The sequence below is a fragment of the Oncorhynchus kisutch genome, unplaced genomic scaffold, assembly GCF_002021735.2.
Source record: "Oncorhynchus kisutch isolate 150728-3 unplaced genomic scaffold, Okis_V2 scaffold2652, whole genome shotgun sequence".
Classification (NCBI taxonomy): Eukaryota; Metazoa; Chordata; class Actinopteri; order Salmoniformes; family Salmonidae; genus Oncorhynchus; species Oncorhynchus kisutch.
This window is the reverse complement of record NW_022264597.1, coordinates 10,768-26,266: the sequence shown is the minus strand read 5'-3', so window position 1 is coordinate 26,266 and position 15,499 is coordinate 10,768. Positions and strand designations below refer to the sequence as shown.

At 42.3% G+C, this 15,499-nt stretch overlaps 1 protein-coding gene across 2 annotated transcripts; it reads right to left on the bottom strand.

Annotated features, from left to right (window-relative positions):
- Positions 1–5,519: 5,519 nt before the first annotated feature.
- LOC116370589 (sialoadhesin-like) lies at positions 5,520–11,062 on the bottom strand. 2 transcript variants are annotated; one of them, XM_031819818.1, is made up of 12 exons: positions 10,964–11,062; positions 10,128–10,205; positions 9,495–9,842; positions 9,092–9,295; positions 7,927–8,265; positions 7,602–7,844; positions 7,060–7,323; positions 6,671–6,758; positions 6,537–6,576; positions 6,326–6,406; positions 6,020–6,100; positions 5,520–5,878 (listed from the first exon to the last, which is right to left on the bottom strand). In XM_031819818.1, exons 2-11 carry the CDS (start codon positions 10,180–10,182, stop codon positions 6,032–6,034), a joined length of 1,731 nt encoding a protein of 576 aa, XP_031675678.1. In that variant the 5' UTR covers positions 10,183–10,205; positions 10,964–11,062; the 3' UTR covers positions 5,520–5,878; positions 6,020–6,031. The 2 variants fall into 2 exon arrangements, with proteins under 2 accessions (XP_031675678.1, XP_031675679.1); XM_031819819.1 differs by having other exon boundaries at positions 6,022–6,100; positions 6,671–6,755.
- Between the last annotated feature and the right edge of the window lie 4,437 nt (positions 11,063–15,499).

The following is a 15,499-nucleotide window of genomic DNA, read 5'->3' as shown; positions in this document are numbered from 1 at the left end:
AAAGCTAGACAAGCATTTGTGTAAGTTTATCGATAGCCTAGCATAGCATTTTGTCCAGCTAGCAGCATGTAACTTGGTCACGGAAATCAGAAAAGCAATCAAATTAAATAGTTTACCTTTGATGAGCTTCGGATGTTTTCACTCACGAGACTCCCAGTTAGATAGCCAATGTTCCTTTTTTCCAAAAATATTATTTTTGTAGGCGAAATAGCTCTATTTGTTCTTCACGGTTGGCTGAGAAATCGCCGAAAATTGCAGTCACGAAAACGCCGAAAAATATAAAAAATTTGCTCCATAATATCGACAGAAACATGGCAAACATTGTTTATAATCAATCCTCAAGGTGTTTTTCAAATATCTATTCGATAATATATCCACCGGGACAATTCGTTTTTCAGTAGGACCGATTGGAATAATGGCTACCTCTGTATTTTACTTGAGAATCTCTCTGGGAGCATCAGGTGACCACTTGAGCAATGTAGCCGCTTACGTGTATTCTTCAACATAAATGCGTAAAACTACGTCACAATGCTGTAGACCCCTTGGGGAATACGGAGAAAAAGTAATCTGGTTGATAGCCCATTCACTGCTCAATAGGGACGCATTGGAACGCAGCGCTTTCAAAACACGAGGCACTTCCGGATTGGATTTTTCTCAGGCTTTCGCCTGCAACATCAGTTCTGTTATAGTCACAGACAATATTTTTAGAGTATTTTTATATAATATAGTAGCACAAACTCTGAAGATAGATGTGGGGCAATCAATTCACATATGGTATCGAGTGCACAGCTGGGGGCAGAGGGAGGTCTATAGCAAGCGGTAGCAGTGAGAGACTTGTTTCTGTAAAGGTGCATTTTTAGAAGTAGAAGCTCAAATTGTTTGGGTACAGACTGAGATAGTAATACAGAACTCTGCAGGCTATCTTTGCAGTAGATTGCAACACCGCCCCCTTTGGCAGTTCTATGCTGGCGGAAAACGTTATAGTTAGCGATGTAGATTTCAGGGTTTTTGGTGGTTTTCCTAAACCAAGATTCAGACACGGCTAAGACATCTGGGTTGGCAGAGTGTGCTAAAACAGTGAGTAAAACAAACTTAGGGAGTAGGCTTCTAATGTTAACATGCATGAAACCAAGGCTTTTACATTTACAGAAGTCAACAAATGAGAGCACCTGGGGGGTGGGAGTGGAGCTAGGCACTGCAGGACCTAGATTAACCTCCACATCACCAGAGGAACAGAGGGGATGTAGGATAAGGGTACGGCTAAAGGCTATACGAACTGGCCGTCTAGCACGTTCGGAACAGAGAGTAAAAGGAGCAGGTTTCTCGGCACGATAACATAGATTCAAGGCATAGTGTACAGACAAAGGTAAGGTAGGCGGTGAGTACATTGGAGGTAAACCTAGGCATTGAGTAATGATGAGAGAGATATAGTCTCTAGAGATGTTTAAACCAGGTGATCATCGCAGGTGGAACAACATGGTTGGTTCAGGCATGGTTGGTTAAGGCATATTGAGCAGGGCTAGAGGCTCTACAGTGAAATAAGACTGTAATCACCAACCAGGACAGTAATGGACGAGGCATATTGATATTAGAGTGAGGCATGCGTAGCCAAGTGAACATATGGGTCCAGTGAGTGGTTGGGCTTGCTGGGGACACGGCGATTCAGACAGATTAGCAGGCCGATGCTAACAGTTAGCAGGCCGGAGTCGGCAAGCTAGCTGTTAGTAGACCGGGGTAAGCTAGCAGTTAGCAGGCCGGGTTAGCCGGGGCTAGCAGTTAGCAGACCGGGTTAGCAAGCAAGCAGTTAGCAGGGGCTAACTCTTGCCTCTTCATGCTGTGACGTCGATAGACCAGTCGTGGACTTAGTAGGGTTCCAAGTAGCTCTAGGTAGCTAGCAGGCCTAGCTGGTTAGCATAATGGGCCTTCAGCGGGCGTCGCGCTTGAGGGACCTGTTGTAGTCCTCGGGCAGATTATGTGAGTATTCCAGTTGTAGGGGACCTACGGGGTTCCATGCTCCGTACCGGCTGTAGAAGGGGTCCGGATATTGTAGCTCAGGAGTATGCTTCGGTGGTAGCACAGTAGCCCTGGCCGGGCTAGCTTCAAGCTAATTGGTGCTTGCTCTGGGATGGAAACGCTAGCCAGGAGTAGTCAACCGGGATTGTGGTTAGCTAGTTGTGAAGATCCAGATGAAAATGTTCAGTTTGCGGTAGGAATCCGGGGATAAAATAAGAGGTCCGTTATGCTCTGGTTAGAGTCACGTTGTTCGAACTGGCGAGAGCTTTCCGAGCTGAAGGTTAGCTGATGACCGCTGGCAATGGTTTGCTGACTGATAGCTGGTAGTTAGCTGGCTAGCTTCAGTTGAGGGATTCCAGATCCAAAGTAAATATAAATACTTTAGAAAAAAAAGCAGATCCACGCCACATTGGGTGAGGCGGGATGCAGGAGAGTATTTAGATGTTGAGGTTTAGCAAAATATTTTAAAAGATATGCAAAGAAAAATATGTAAAACGATATATACAAGGGACACGACAGGACAAAGACGTCTGACTGCTACGCCATGTTGGATTGAAGTCCAGAGATGAGTCCAGAGAGACAGAGGATGAGAACCAGAAAAACCACTATGATTCCTACAGCTGCAGTCAGAACTGAGGTATGTTTCCTTAAAAGATCAAATGGACGATGTTATATATTATATAATGTTATATAATAATATATATTATATAATGTTATATAATAACGACGTCTTATAATGTAAAAACGAACATAATTCAGAATATCAACACAGTACATGTTACTACTTGGAGATCTTATACTACTTGTCAAGGGATCCAAGCCAACACATAATTATGAACCAAAGTGTAATCAGTCAAAACACAATGATTAAGATCAGCTTGAAACTTGTAGTTTTGTATAGAAGTATTGAAGATGTAACTTTACCTGCTACAATGATCATCAGAGCTGTAGAGTTCATAGATCCTCTTCCATTCTGGGCCTCACAGTAGTATTCTCCTCTGTTTTCAGAGATGATGTTAGTGATGCTGTAACTCTGTCCTGATGCTTATGCTGAGATTACATTTGTCTTGTACCAGCTGTATTTGTCCACAGGTGGGTTGGCATCACTGCATCCTCACTGCTGACCGGGTATAAGATCCGGCTGTTGGGCTTTTTCCACAACATTATTCACCAGCTTAAGAAGTTATACTTCAATGTCTCAGGTGGAGTTATTCACCAGCTATAGAGTGAGTTGTTGTTTATGTTTCTAAGACTACAGGGTGGGAGATACAACAATGGACTTGAGAACAGCAGGAAGTGTGTTGGTGGTCTTTCTCTGGTCTGTAGCAGGTATGGTCTTTCTCTGGTCTGTAGCAGGTATGGTCTTTCTCTGGTCTGTAGCAGGTATGGTCTTTCTCTGGTCTGTAGCAGGTATGGTCTTTCTCTGGTCTGTAGCAGGTATGGTCTTTCTCTGGTCTGTAGCAGGTATGGTCTTTCTCTGGTCTGTAGCAGGTATGGTCTTTCTCTGGTCTGTAGCAGGTATGGTCTTTCTCTGGTCTGTAGCAGGTATGGTCTTTCTCTGGTCTGTAGCAGGTATGGTCTTTCTCTGGTCTGTAGCAGGTATGGTCTTTCTCTGGTCTGTAGCAGGTATGGTCTTTCTCTGGTCTGTAGCAGGTATGGTCTTTCTCTGGTCTGTAGCAGGTATGGTCTTTCTCTGGTCTGTAGCAGGTATGGTCTCATTCATATCTTTTCGTTGCTCTGTTTAACAATCTAAAAACATTTCTAAAAGTTTAAAAATCCTAATGTTATTCCGATGTGTTCTGTTAAGTGTCTCCTCTTCACTTTAAATAGTTATATTTCAAACCTCACTGAGGTTTCATTCACACTTCTGCACATCAGGAGCTGAATAAGAATGATGTCAACCACAAGCAAGTTGTTCCATTTCAATTCCACTCAATTCAGGAAGTAGATTGAAATTCTAATTCCAATTATCTTCAAACCTTTTCAATGAGTGAAAATGTAGAATTGGAATTTGGTTTACTTTCTGAATTGACATGGGATTGACCCCAATGGTAACAATTTATTTGACACAGTGTCATAGCACGCTATGACTTTGTCATGACCATGTCACAATATGTCATAACAGCTGACATAACTTATCATAACCTGTCATAATATGGTCATAACATTCTCATGACCTATCATCACCTGCTGTGACATATATTGTGTTATTTTATGGCTGATTATGACACCTACTTAAGAGTGTCAAAACCCACCTTTATTGAAATGTGTTTTTTCCCTGCCAAGAAGTTACATTTCGTTTGAAAGTTTGTAATGAATTATTTACAGTCATGTTTCTTTTCATCATATTTTAAAACCTCTTAAGGATCTGCCCCTTTTCTTCAATTTTTGCCTAAAATGACATACCCAAATCTAACTGCCTGTAGCTCAGGTCCTGAAGCAAGGATATGCATATTCTTGGTACATTACCATTTGAAAGGAAACACTTTGATGTTTGTGGAAATATGAAAGGAATGTTGGAGAATATAACACATTTGATCTGGTAAAAGATAATACAAAGGAAAAATCAACCGTTCTTTTAAATTTTTTGGGACCTTCATCTTTGATATGCAAGAGAAAGGCCATAATGTATTATTCCAGCCCAGGTTAGATTTTTAGCCCCTCGATGGCAGCAGTGTATGTGCAAAGTTTTAGAGTGATCCAATGAACCATTGCATTTCTGTTCAAATGTTGTATCAAGACTGTCCAAATGTGCCTAATTTGTTTATTAATAACATTCATGTTCAAAATGGTCCACTCTCCTCAAACAATAGCATGGTATTATTTCTCTGTAATAGCTACTGTAAATTGTACAGTGAAGTTAAATTAACAAGAATGTAAGCTTTCTGCCAATATCAGATATGTCTATGTCCTGGGAAATGTTCTTGTTATTTACAACCTCATGCTAATCGCATTAGCCTACGTTAGCTCAACTGTCCTGTTGCGTAACAATGACATTTTGGAACAGTGAGGGCATTCTGACATCACGTGCATAAAAAACTTATGCTGGGGCAACCGTTAGAGATATTGGAACTCATGTGAAAAGGTTAATGTCTTAATCCGCGCTGCCCTCAAACTAAGGCACGCTGCCTGCTTTTATGTATAGGCTGTTTCAACTTGTCAAATTCATATGATTTTCTAACAAGTTTTATTTTCTAACAACAGTTTGAGTTGGGGTCCTCATTATTTCACATAAAAGTAGGCCATTTCACTTTTGCTGACAATTCAGTTTTTGGGGAATTACTGAGCCTGACGAACTTACCCAAGCACCTCCCAATTGTTTCCGCAGATCAAGTATGCAGACATTTGCGCATCTCCAGTCAGAACAGGACCTGCACAAACTTTTTCACATTTTCCAGCTGGTGCCCGCATCGCCTTCATTGTTGTTTTCATTACTACATGAGAATAACTTTGGACATTTTGGTGGGAAATGTCCCATTATAAAAGAGTAAAAGTATAATCCAGCCTATTTATCTTCAATATATTTAATTAACATTACAAGGAAAAAACATTGGGGGTTCTCTTCTCTTCGGACCAGGTTCTGTTATGGTTCTCTACAGTCCAGGTTCTGTGTTGGTTGACTTCAGTCCAGGTTCTGTGGTGGTTCTCTTCAGTTCTGATAATCGGAGGGCTCAACATCTATCTGAGGGTCTGTGTCACTGTCCAGGTTCTGTGGTGGTTTGCTTCAGTTCTGATAATCGGAGGGCTCAGCATCTATCTGAGGGTCTGTGTCACTGTCCAGGTTCTGTGGTGGTTTGCTTCAGTTCTGATAATCGGAGGGCTCAGCATCTATCTGAGGGTCTGTGTCACAGGGGAGTCCCTTAATCTGAAAGAAGACACACTGAATGAACACTTTACACCGCACTTCATGAAGTGTTTATGGACACTTGGACGCACGCACACGCACACACACACACACACACACACACACACACACACACACACACACACACACACACACACACACACTCCCAGGGTGTCACTCTGGTGATCTGGTCTTCTTCTTCATAGATGTGCACATGTCACTGTTAGGGTCAGGATGGACACTCTGTGGAGAGAACGAGAGAGTGAGAGAGAGTCAAAGAGAGAGTGTGAGAGGGAGGGAGGGAGGCAAAGAGAGAGCATGAGAGGGAGGGAGGGAAGGAGGGAAGGAGGGAGGGAGGGAGTAGAGAGAGAGAAATGCATGAGCACTTTGTGACACCACTCTCTCTTTCATTTTCTCTGAACAAATTCAAATACTGTATAAAACACAAACACATAATAAGAGACGTACTGCCAGCGTGTCGTAGTCAGGTGACATGGTCCTCATGTTCAGACCTGTGTACGTGTCACTGTTAGGGTCATGATGGACACTCTGGAGAGAGCGGGAAATAGAGAGAGGGAGAGAGAACATGGTAACAGTGAAAATAGTGTGAAAGAGACTGTTGTGATACAGTAAATTAATGTCACCAGGTGTGGAGGTGGAGGTTTACTGATATAATCACCTGTGTGTCTGCTGTGGCGTCACTTCCTCCTGTGGATCTCCTGTAAAGTGGAACATAGTGAGATAAAATCTCTACTGACCTCTACTGGAGGTTTATAAACATTTCATATTTATCCCTGGTATGAAAATCCTCACCTCTTCAGAGTGCAGTAGATGGTGAGGAGCAGAGCTCCAGCAGTCAGGACAGCCCCCACCCCCATTACAGGAACCCAGGGAAACACTGCTGCAGGATCATGGGTTTAGGTGTCAGTAGGTTAGAACATATATCTGTTTGTAGTTGTATTTATTATGGATCCTTATTAGCAAAATGTAGGCAGTAAAATTAAGGCAATTATTCCATTTTTAAAACATTACAATGCATTCACTACAGATTGCACAACACATGACTTATATGACCTTAGGCACCTACTCTAACACCACATATCTACAACACAAAATCCGTGTGTACATGTGTTTATAGTGCTTATCTGTTAAAACAGTCATATCACAGAGCACCAGAAATAGACAGAACATGACATACTTACACATGACATTAATATGGACAGGGATGGAAGTCTCTGTCCCTTTAATGTTGCTAGCTTCACAGTAGTATTCTCCTCTGTCCTCAGAGCTGATAGAAGTAATGCTGTAACTCTGTCCTGATGCTTTTGGTGAGGTTACGTTCTTCTTGTACCAGGTGTATTTGTCCACAGGTGGGTTGGCATCACTGCTGCAGGTCAGAGTCACTGAACTGCCCTCCACTATTTCACCAGAGGGACTGACTGACACTGAGGTGTTCTTTGGGCCGTCTGGTGGACAATATGTAACACATTGTTCATACATAGAGCTTTACATGAGGAGCATCATGGAACTTGGACTTATGATTAAAATAAATGAAATATTAATATAAATATGTATAACTTAGACATTAATGTAACAATACAGTGTTTGTGAAGTACTTGTAGTTACTACAGTAATGAGATGAGTACAATCATGGAACTTGGACAAAGATTGAAATAATGGATATAATAGATGAGAGAAGATGTTACTAAAAGAATACAAGTGGAGATGGATCACACATCCTCACATGTGACAGTGAGAGTCTCTTCATCAGAGGGGAGATCCTCATGTCCTTCTACAGCACAGGAGTATCTGCCTGTATCCTCACTGCTGACTGGGTTTAGGAACAGACTGGTAGATTGGTTGGTTACATGTCCATTCTTGTACCAAACGTAGGTGGGGTTGTTACCCAGAGTACAGGTGGTGCTACAGGTCAGTGTCACCTTCTGTCCCTCTGTCACAGTGGCAGGAGTCACCTTCACCTGCAGACCTAAATGAAAGAGGATTAAAGCACTGAGTACATCATTAAGTAATCCTTTGCAGTATTGATAGGATGTGACCTGCAGTGTTACCTGTGACAGTCAGAGTTGTTCCAGGGAAGGTGGGCTCCCAGGTTGTCTGATCTGTTCTGAATCTAATCTTATACTCAGCTGAGTCTTCCTCTCTCAGGTCTGTGATTCTTAGGGTGGAGTCACTCTGCATATTTCCAAGGTACTCCACACGACCTCCATACCCCGGGCTCAGGATTTGAGGCGCCTCATTAAGTTTTCCTTTTGTATACCAGATTGTTTCAGAGACTGTATGACCACTGGGATAAGTATAAGAGCAGGATATGTCCACTGATGACCCATTCAAGGTACAGATCCTCTGTTGGGTGTAAGTCACGTGGAAATAACTGTGACCCTCAACAGCTGAAACACAAGTACATTTTTCAAATGGTGTCAGTATTTAGAACTGTAAAATCAACCACCATTAATCTAAATGGAATAGTAGCTCTACCTCATGTCTGTTTCACTAAACATCAACCACCATTAATCTATATGGAATAGTAGATCTACCTCATGTCTGTTTCACTAAACATCAACCACCATTAATCTATATGGAATAGTAGCTCTACCTCATGTCTGTTTCACTAAACATCAACCACCATTAATCTCAATGGAATAGTAGCTCTACCTCATGTCTGTTTCACTAAACATCAACCACCATTAATCTATATGGAATAGTAGATCTACCTCATGTCTGTTTCACTAAACATCAACCACCATTAATCTCAATGGAATAGTAGCTCTACCTCATGTCTGTTTCACTAAACATCAACCACCATTAATCTATATGGAATAGTAGCTCTACCTCATGTCTGTTTCACTAAACATCAACCACCATTAATCTATATGGAATAGTAGCTCTACCTCATGTCTGTTTCACTAAACATCAACCACCATTAATCTATATGGAATAGTAGCTCTACCTCATGTCTGTTTCACTAACCATCAACCACCATTAATCTATATGGAATAGTAGATCTACCTCATGTCTGTTTCACTAAACATCAACCACCATTAATCTCAATGGAATAGTAGCTCTACCTCATGTCTGTTTCACTAAACATCAACCACCATTAATCTCAATGGAATAGTAGCTCTACCTCATGTCTGTTTCACTAAACATCAACACTGACCAATGATGTATTGGATGATTTTGACAGACTTTAAAAAGTGTATTAGTCACACTCACACACTGCAGGAGAATTGATGTCTTTTACAGCACAGTAGAAGCTGTCTTCAGTTTTTAAGTACAATGAGTATGAGGGGGAGGGGTCCTTTTGTGCAATCTTACTGTTCCTGTACCAGATGTAGGTGGGGTTACCAGTCAGAGTACAGGTGGTGCTACAGGTCAGTGTCGTTGACCACCATGTAGTGGTCACCTTCACCTGCAGGTCTGGAGTAGATAACAACATTAAAACCATCAATGACCTGTTGTCTAGTTCAAATGAGGCAGGAGTGGACGTTCTCAAATCATCAATTCAGACATTCCTATTATACCAACATTCATATTAATTATATTATTTCTGTACAAATCAAGACAATTTTTCCAGAACCACTTAAACAGATCAACACTATATATAATATCACTGTACCTGTAACAGACAGAGTGACTCCAGGATAGCCAGAATATTTCCCTCCAGTCTGATCTGTTATAAATCTGAATTTGTACTCAGCAAAGTCACTTTCTCTCAGGTCTGTGATTCTCAGGGTGTGTCCATTCGTCTTATCACTATGGTACGTCACACGACCTTGGTAGACTGGGTCATCTTTCAGATTTACATAATTCTCCACATCATACATTTTGGTGAACCAGAAGGTTGTTTTGACTTTATGCCAACTGGGATATCTGATAGAGCAGGACATCTCCACTGTTGACCCCTTCAAGGTACAGATACTCTTCTTGGTGTATGTAACACTCCAGCCAATCTGCCCCAGTGCCACTGAAACACAGTTAGACATCACAAGGACGTTACATTAAGTTCAATGTCTTTTGACTCACACTAACACTTTGTTCCATAGTTGCTGAGTTGAGACATAGATACTCTTTGGTTGAGTGTGAATGAAAACCACAGATAAGATTCACTCAGTGAGGTGAGAAAGACAACTGTTTAAAGGGAAGGGGAGACGCCAAATGTGTCGTCAGTAGAATATAAAAATGGTTATGCTTTTAGAAATATCTGTAGTTTGATAAACAGGGCAAATAAAAGATATGAATGAGACCGTACCTGCTACAGACCAGAGAAAGACCATCAACACACTTCCTACTGTTCTCAAGGCCATTGTTGCAACTCCCACCCTGCAGTCTTAGAAACATAAACAACAACTCACTCTATAGCTGGTGAATAACTCCACCTGATACATTGAAGTATAAACTGTAAATGGGGTCCAGGGCCTCATTACTGAAAATGAACCAGGCTCATATTGTGTTGTGTTGTATTGTGCTATATGGTTGTCTATGTGAATAATGTCTGTCTGTAAGTCTATTGCACTGTGTGTGTACTGTGTGTGACGTGTTGCATGTCTGTCTGCATCTGTCTATTTAAGATGACATGATGTATGATGCAAAAATAATTTCCTAATGGATACAATAAAGTCATCATCATCATTATGAACAACAACATCAATAGCGTATTGAACAGATCTGTATTACTGTAAACACATATTTCTGAATGTTCTGAAGCCGTTTTATTCTCAGAACCCCAAATACAGGAGGATAAATATTCAATCCTCTACGGTCCGTCAAGCTGTACAGCAGCCTAAAGACTGACCACCAGGTTCAATTACAGCTCCTATCCCCAAGCTGAGAGTCTAAACAGAAGACACACACAATGTTACAATGTTTGTTTGCTTGTCTTTTTTACCCTGGTTAATCATCTCATCTCTATGTAGATCAACACTCCTACACTGAGACACTTTATGAATACTGGCCCTGATGTAACAACCAAAACACAGCTCATAACATAACAACAAGTAAAATGATACATTACCCTCAGGTATATGACTTATTACTAAAAACAAATAACCCAAAACTATTTTCCCAGATATTGTCAAGAGTACTTACAGACTGAAGGGGAGAGGAGAGGTCTTGTACAGTGAGTCAACTTACTGGTAGTGTGTGGGAACTGTTACTAAGTGTCAGTTCTGTGGTTGATACATATTTAAAGTAGCTGAGACACAACTGTCCTTTCCTTCCTCTTTAAGACATTAACATGCATGACGACCAGACCAGCACATCAGAAAAGGGAAGTTACTGTATTAAAATGGGTCCTACATTTCTATAATGGACAAAATGCCCCCCATTTCCGCTTTTATTTAAATACAGAACCATGTTAACAATATGTTGACTATTCTATATGGAATGTTTATAATATATTAGAATGTGTTGCCTTGTCCCTCTGAGTTCTACATGGAACAGGTCAAAGTTCCATTTACATTTGGTCAGTTCCATGATGTCCTTCTATTCTACTAACCCAACCCATTCTACTAACCCATTTAATGTACACATTTAATGTACACTCAGCTGCATCAAAGACCCTGCCCTGACCCCCTTTAGTGTCTACAACATGGTTGTTGTAGAGGCGTTGGCCTGGGCAACAACCCCCTCAAGATTCTAATGATGACATCATCTCATCATCTAACATCAATAACCAACATGTTTCACAGCTCAGGCCGAGGGGGCGGAGGAAGGAAATCAGAGGACCACTCCTCTTCACTTTGATTGACACTTACTCCTACTGTGTGTCCAGTGTGCTGTCTGTGCTGTGTGTCAGAGGACTACAAAAGCGGTGACACCCTCCCAACAGCCCCATTCTCGCCAAGTTTCCTGTTCCCTTTTCAGGTAGCTACACGGTCCCTCCTCCTCTTCCTCAATCTTCATATTCATTATTCTGTTATTCCTTCTCTTCTTCCTTACTCTGTCATATCCGGACGGTACGTGGTGTTCAGGCTTGTAAGGGTTGTCAGGGTTTCCTGTCTCTCCCTCTCTGGTCAGGCTTGTGTTTGAAGAAACACTCGTCACCAGTGATGGGAGACATCCTCCTGGTCCTGGGAGAGAGAGAGACAAACAGTATGAAAACACAAACACCTGCACCTGAGCTCCTGCTTCCTCCTTCCATCACTTTGTACATTTCAAAAGTTAATATGAGTTGATTGGTAACACTTTAGAATAACTCATAATGATGTTTTGAATGACAGGTGGATGTCTTTACCCTGCTGAGGAGGTGTTGAGGCCTATAGGGTTGGTCCTCTGAGGAGAGGGAGATGTTCTCTGCATCCAGCGGTCTGGGTACCTGATCACCAGCCTGGTGCTCTCCAGCTCCACCCCCTGGACCGGAGGACAAACCGCAGGCACAGTCCAAATACATGCAATAGGACCAATAGCATAGTCCCAAAAGTACAATGGAACCAATAACAAATCTTGTTTTTCCTTTGCTGCCAGAAAGGAGTTGAATCGTTGTACTGTTTTCAGTAGTTCTCGTTGTTATTTTTGTTATTGCCGTGTTAATTTACTAAATATGGACATATAGCACGCTGCACCTTGGTCCTCCTCTTCTTCCACCACCAACGGCCGTTACAGAATCACCCACCACCAAAGGACCAAGCAGCGTGGTAACGGGCTGCAGCAGCAGCGATCTCCAGACTCCTGGACATCGGAGGAGATCTTGGATGGCAAGGGACCCTGGGGACAGCCGGGAGAATATCGCCGCCCCAAGGCAGAGCTGGAGGCAGCGAAAGCCGAGAGGCGGTGGTATGAGAAGGCAGCAGCACAGTCCGGTGCGGGCTATTCCACCTCGCCGCACTGGCCTGGCTACGGGGAGCATTCAGCCAGGTAGGGTTGGGCAGGCTCGCCTCCACGCACCAGCCCTCCGGTGGCAGCCCCCCGCACCAGGCTGTCTCTCCGTCTCCTCCCTACAGGTGCTCCCGAGCCTGTCCAGAGCTGCCAGAATCTTCCTCCTGTCCTGAGCTGCCAGAGTCTCCCGTCAGTTACACACAGGTGCAGGTGCTTGTGTTTTCATACTGTTTGTCTCTCTCTCCCCCAGGACCAGGAGGATGGCTCCCATCAATGGTGACGAGTGTTTCTTCTGGAGGACCACCGGCTGTTTCTACGGTGACAGGTGTCGCTTCAAACACAAGCCTGACCAGAGAGGAAGAGACAGGAAACCCTGACAAGCCTGAACACCACGTACCGTCCGGATATGACAGAGTAAGGAAGAAGAGAAGGAATGACAGAATAATGAATATGAAGATTGAGGAAGGGGAGGAGGGACCGTGTAGCTACCTGAAAAGGGAACAGGATACTTGGCTAGAATGGGGCTGTTGGGAGGGTGTCACCGCTTTTGTAGTCCTCTGACACACAGCACAGACAGAACACTGGACACACAGTAGGAGTAAGTGTCAATCAAAGTGAAGAGGAGTGCTCCTCTGATTTCCTTCCCCCGCCCCCTCAGGCCTGAGCTGTGAAACATGTTTGGTTATTGATGTTAGATGATGGAGATGATGTCATCATTAGAATCTTGAGGGGGTTGTTGCCCAGGCCAACGCCTCTACAACAACCATGTTGTAGACACTAAAGGGGGTCAGTGCAGGGTCTTTGATGCAGCTGATGAGGAGTGTACATTAAATGGGTTAGTAGAATAGAATGAATAGAAATGACATCATGGACCTGACCAAATGGAACTTTGACCTGTTCCATGTAGAACTCAGAGGGACAAGGCAACACATCCTAATATATTATAAACATTCCATATAGAATAGTCAACATATTGTTAACATGGTTCTGTATTTATATAAAAGTGGAAATGGGGGACATTTTGTCCATTATAGAAATGTAGGACCCATTTTAATACAGTAACTTCCCTTTTCTGATGTGCTGGTCTGGTCCTCATGCATGTTTATGTCTTAAAGAGGAAGGAGAGGACAGTTCTGTATCAGCTACTTTAAATACGTATCAACCACAGAACTCACACTTACTAGCAGTTCCCACTCACTACCAGTAGGTTGACTCACTGTACAAGACTCTCCCCTTCACTTCACTCTGTAAGTACTCTTGACATAAAAATAGTTTTTAGTTATTTGTTTTTAGTAATAAGTCATAAAATTGAGGGTAATGTATCATTTTACTTGTTGTTATGTTTTGAGCTGTGTTCTGGTTGTTACATCAGGGCCAGTATTCATAAAGTGTCTCAGTGTAGGAGTGTTGATCTACATAGAGATGAGATGATTAACCAGGGTAAAAAAGACATGCAGACAAACATTGTAATACTGCAGTGTGTGTGTGTGTGTGTGTGTGTGTGTGTGTGTGTGTGTGTGTGTGTGTGTGTGTGTGTGTGTGTGTGTGTGTGTGTGTGTGTGTGTGTGTGTGTGTGTGTGTGTGTGTGTGTGTGTGACTTCTGTTTAGCCTCACAGCTTGAGGATAGGAGCTGTCATTGAACCTGGTGGTCAGTCTTTAGGCTGCTGTACAGCTTGATGGACTGTAGAGGATTGAACATTTATCCTCCTATATTTGGGGTTCTGAGAATAAAACAGCTTCAGAACAATCAATATAGAAATATGTGTTTACAGTAATACAGACCTGTTGAATACGCTGTTGGTGTTGTTTATAATGATGGTGATGATAATGATGACTTTATTGTATCCATTAGATAAATAGTTTATGCATCATACATCATGTCATCTTAAATAGACAGACATGCAACACGTCACACACTTTACATACATAGTGATATAGACTTACAGACAGACAGTATTCACATAGACAACCATATAGCACAATACAACACAACACAATATGAGCCTGGTTCATTTTCAGTAATGAGGCCCTGTACCCCATTTACAGTTTATACTTCAATGTATCAGGTGGAGTTATTCACCAGGTATAGAGTGAGTTGTTGTATATATTTCTAAGACTGCAGGGTGGGAGATGCAACAATGGGCTTGAGAACAGCAGGAAGTGTGTTGGTGGTCTTTCTCTGGTCTGTGACAGGTATGGTCTCATTCTTATCTTTAAGTTGCTCTGTTTATCAGTCTACAGATAGTTCTAAAAGCATAACCATTTTTATGTTCTACTGTCGACACATTTGGCGTCTCCACTTCCCTTTAAACAGTTGTCTTTCACACCTCACTGAGTGAAGCTTATCTGTGGTTTCCATTCACACTCAACCAAAGAGTATCTATGTCTCAACTCAGCAACTATGGAACAAAGTGTTAGTGTGAGTCAAAAGACCTTGAACTTAATGTAACGTCCTTGTGATGTCTAACTGTGTTTCAGTGGTACTGAGTCAGAAAGGCTGGAGTGTTACATACACCACTCAGAGTATCTGTACCTTGAAGGGGTCAACAGTGGAGATGTCCTGCTCTTACACATATCCCAGTGGTACAGTCACAACAACCTTCTGGTTCACCAAAAAGTATGCTGTGGAGAATTATGTAAATCTGAGAAATGACTCAAACTACAAAGGTCGTGTGACGTACCGTAGTGATAAGATGAATGGACACAACCTGACAATCACAGACCTGAGAGAGAGTGACTCAGCTATGTACAAATTCAGATTCATAACAGATCAGACTGGAGGGAAATATACTGGTGATCCTGGAGTCA